This window comes from Microtus ochrogaster, chromosome 4, assembly GCF_000317375.1.
Source record: "Microtus ochrogaster isolate Prairie Vole_2 chromosome 4, MicOch1.0, whole genome shotgun sequence".
NCBI classification, from domain to species: domain Eukaryota; kingdom Metazoa; phylum Chordata; class Mammalia; order Rodentia; family Cricetidae; genus Microtus; species Microtus ochrogaster.
In genome coordinates this window covers 15,217,219-15,221,287 of record NC_022011.1, presented here as the reverse complement: position 1 = coordinate 15,221,287, position 4,069 = coordinate 15,217,219, and the positions used below count along the sequence as shown (strand labels likewise).

At 49.8% G+C, this 4,069-nt stretch overlaps 1 protein-coding gene across 1 annotated transcript in view; it reads right to left on the bottom strand.

Annotated features, from left to right (window-relative positions):
- Positions 1 to 1,284: 1,284 nt before the first annotated feature.
- The window catches only part of Amfr (autocrine motility factor receptor), a 42,137-nt gene continuing 39,352 nt past the window's right edge, over positions 1,285 to 4,069 (bottom strand). The window contains exons 13-14 of the mRNA XM_005345620.1: positions 3,442 to 3,626; positions 1,285 to 2,674 (exon numbers count right to left, since the gene is read on the bottom strand). Of these exons, the coding sequence (XP_005345677.1) occupies positions 2,527 to 2,674; positions 3,442 to 3,626 (333 nt within the window). The 3' untranslated portion in view covers positions 1,285 to 2,526. The remainder of the gene's footprint in view (positions 2,675 to 3,441; positions 3,627 to 4,069) is intronic.

Here is a 4,069-nt window from a genome sequence, read left to right as displayed (position 1 = left end):
GTGGCTTTGGAGCCTGTCCTGGAACTAGCTCTGTAGACCAGGCTGGTCTCGAACTCACAGAGATCCGCCTGCCTCTGCCTCCCTAGTGCTGGGATTAAAGGCGTGCGCCACCATCGCCCGGCCGGTCTTCCTTAGAAGAAAGGTCAGGAAGCAGGTTTTGGAAAGGACAGGGAGAGGAAGGTTTAGTACGAGAAGTATGGGGGCAGAACCTAGACATCCTTAACAAACCAAAACTGTGCAAACTCCATGTACAGCCAGGGTTGGAAACACTTCAAACCTAATGGAAAGCAGGAGACAGAACTTCAGGTAGGACAGGGAGCCTTCCAGGACAGACAGACACAGCTCCTGAAGGAGCATCTCACTTGTGTGTGGACTGAAGAGCACTCTCTACACTGCTCAGGAAGCCCAGGTTCAGGTTACCTGAGCACGCAAGAGTCACACTAACACCAGTAAAACCAATCTGCATAATCATTCTCTGCTACATAAAAGCCTCACATTTTAAAGGGAAAAAACTAAGGACAACAAAAATTAAATATAATCAATTAGGAAAACAGAGGAGTACAAAATAGTTCCAAAATGTCCCAGCTCCTTGGAGCTGGAGGGCCAATGAGCTGGCTGACAGAGGACGGTGAAAGCAATGGGTAAGTTCCAGTCTCAGCACCAGTGCCTTTACTTAGCACCTGTCCAGTGTCCCCAAGAAGTGATGAAAGCCAGAAGCCTTCTATAGTGCCCAGAATCCTTGACTATCTAGATATTTCTCTACCACCTTCCTTTGACCCACACTGTCTACAGAGGGGGCAGATCAAGCATTAACTTGGGACTTCTCTCCCTGGACCACCTTAAGCTATGTGATGCTGTCCAATGTTCTACAATGTTTGCGATCCTCTGAAATGACTGCAAGTACTTCCCGCCTTCGCACATCTGGAATGTAGTATGAGAATTTGCTACTTCCCGCCTTTGCACATCTGGAATATAGTATGTGGAATTTACTTCACCTTTACTTCCGTGTGCAGCAAAGAGAACGTGAATACCAGGCATAGAAAAGCTCAGTGCTGCCCTCCCCAGTTCACAAGGGTTATAAAACACCCTCAACCCAAACAGTAGATACAAAAGCAGATGGCATTCAAGTCACCCCTTGGAAGGGCGCTGCCTCAGCTTCTAACTACACAACACACTACAAGAGGTTGCTTTTTATTATTGTTGCTTTACAATAAAAACAAATCACTATGCTCTCAGCAAAACAAATTTAAAAAAAACAGGAATTTAACTAATAGCAGTTCAAGGTAAGGCTTTTGGAAGATTTATTGAAATAAATTATCGTTGCCCATTCACTTATGACCCTTTCTTCAATTACCTGTCAACATTCTAAAAACTTTCTGGTATGCAAAATACATTCAACTTTGCCAATAATTTTAGATAATACTGGATTCTTCCCAAAAGGACTACCATAAAACTAGGTTTTGAAACATTAAAAAAAAATTCAATGGGACATAAAACTATGTAACCTATGACTGCGTGTTTCAAATCCTTAAATACGTGGAGAATTTGAGAAAATCCAGGACTAAGTCCGCTTGAGGCATGTGGATTATTCAGTATCTTCCCTTTGTTTAGTGAGACCCACAGGAACACAGCAGGGAACTGGAGGGCTCCAGGGGAGGAAGACACGTCAGGTTTTCTTCAGCGCTGTCCTCTAAACCATCCTGCCTGCAGGCCCCGCCCATCCAAGGATCAAATCCGTATGCTCAGCAGAGCCTAATTGAGTTGACCAAGGAATTAAAACCACGACCAAAGCTTGCTGCCCACCCTTCCCCATGCCTAGAGGAAGCAGGGACTGGGACGGGGCAAGCTTATGTGATGCAGGAGCACCAGAGTGAACGGAAGTGACGCCAGCTGTGGATCGGGGCTCAGGTCGGTCCTGAATATTAAGGGTAGAAAAGGGTCTCCTCATTCTGTAGCCTGGAGCTTTCTCTTTCTGCTCCAGGTACCAAATTGGTTCTTTATACATGATGCCCTGCTGGTCTATGTTCAGGAGCCTGTGGGACCGGCCTCTGGAACACTGTGGATGCTTCCTCCCTAAGCACAGCATCTGACAACAGGATGGCCTGTCAGGAGTAGTCAGCCTCCTGCTGCGCACCCCCTGGCTGCTGGGAGGTACTCTTCCCAGGACCCATGCTTCCTTCCAGCTGTGGCGCTAAAGACACTAACATCAGCCATGGCTTACACCAAAGCAGAAACTAAACTACCCGCTGCAGGCAGGTCAGTGCCCAAGCACCCACCCCGAGAAGTCCAGTCAACACCAGAAGAGGTCATGCCTAGAGTTAAAATGTGCAATGTTTCTAAGGGGAAGAGAGATGCCACACAGAAAGTATTACAAAGGGTTACATTTGTCAGCTGTCCACGCCCTATTAAGACCACATGCTTTATGCAGCGGCAATGCAGTCACAAGTCTCCACTCAGCAGGCAAAACTGGGACAGGCCTCTTCCGGTAGGCAGGGCTGGGCAGGAGGCTGAGGAAGATGAGGAACTCTAGGTTGTCTGCTGCCTCTGAAGTCTGCGCTCAGCAGCAGCCGCCAGCATCCTCCGGCGCAGGGTCACAGGGTCAGAGGATGTGCCTTCAGAGGGGGGGAGTCTCTCTGAGGTCATGTCGTCTTCAGAACTTTTGTTCAAGAACCGCCTGTAAGAGATGAGAGAGCCACAAGAGAAAACAGAAACGTGAAGATGCAGAATGCCGATGTCGTCAGTCTCCCCTTCCCAGAGCTGTCGCTCAAGAGCATCCCGTTACAAAACACCCTGGCCTGTACGCTAAGGTCAGAGCAGCTCAGGAGCAGGGCATGCATGAGGTCTTGTGCTCAACCCAAAACTGTAAAAGGAGAGGAAGCAAGAAAAGAAGGGCCAAGCAGGGTGGAAAGGGGAGATTGCGGAGGGGAGGACACCGCACAGACTACTCAATGGACGAGCCTACTTCCCAGGGAGAGGACTAGCACATGACAGTTCAGCGCTCTCTGCCCAGTCCCTTCCCACAGACACAGCCTGGGGTCTCACAGTCACAGGTCTGTGCAAGGCACAAAACCCACCTGGATGAACAATACTGGCCCAGGCCTCACGAAGTGAACATAAGATTCCACCAACCCAGAGGAACACTGCGTGCCCCAGCTGCCAACGGCTGTGAGTGAACTCACAGAACCCCGGTGCTCTCTTCACAGTGCTGGCCCCAGGCATTGGTCAAGGAGGAGTCTTAAAGGCAGACCCCAGGTTCTGGCAGGATTAATCACCCTAGGTCCCAATTTCTTATCTGTATGTCTGTCATGTAAATTAACAGTGCCCCTTCTGAGAACTAGAGAGAAGAAAGATAATTGCTGTAGAGGGCTGAGAACAGTTGGCACTAAGCTACCATCTTCCCTGTAACTATGCATGCTGACTAGGACTGGAGAGTCAACTCACTTCCGGGCTTGCTGCAGGAGGTCATCCTTGCGCTGGACTAACATGCGCTGTCTCTCGTCAGCAGACTTGGAGAAGCGGCTCCCCCGGGCCTCAAAGTCGTCCACCTCACTGGGCTCCACTTCTACCTCACTAAAGTCCAAGGCCTCTTCAAGGCGAGGATTGAGGTCCAGCGGTACACGTTCCGTCTAGACAGAGAGGCAGCTGTTAGCACAGGCCCTTCCCTTCCAGGCAGATTCCTCCCTTGCCAGGGCTTCTCTGCACAGGCTTCTGCTGGACCATAGGGGCCTTCTGCCAGTCAGGAATCCGAAGCAGGAGATTTGGGCTCTGGGGAGGCATGCCAGCTGCCACGGCTCACATGATGCTAAGACGTTCGCTGTAGTGCAGGCAGTAGATGGTTACCAGTACGAGAATCATAATATTCACTCCCGACCTGCACTCTTGAGCAGAGCAAGCTTAACTGCTGGCCAGCACTTCAAACACTTTCTTTTCAATTCTACCAGCTGCTTAAGAATTTAAACAAGGAAGGCCAGGCAGTGGTGGTGCACGCCTTTAATCCCAGCACTTGGGAGGCAGAGGCAGGCGGATCTCTGTGAGTTCGAGACCAGCCTGGTCTACAGAGCTAGTTCCA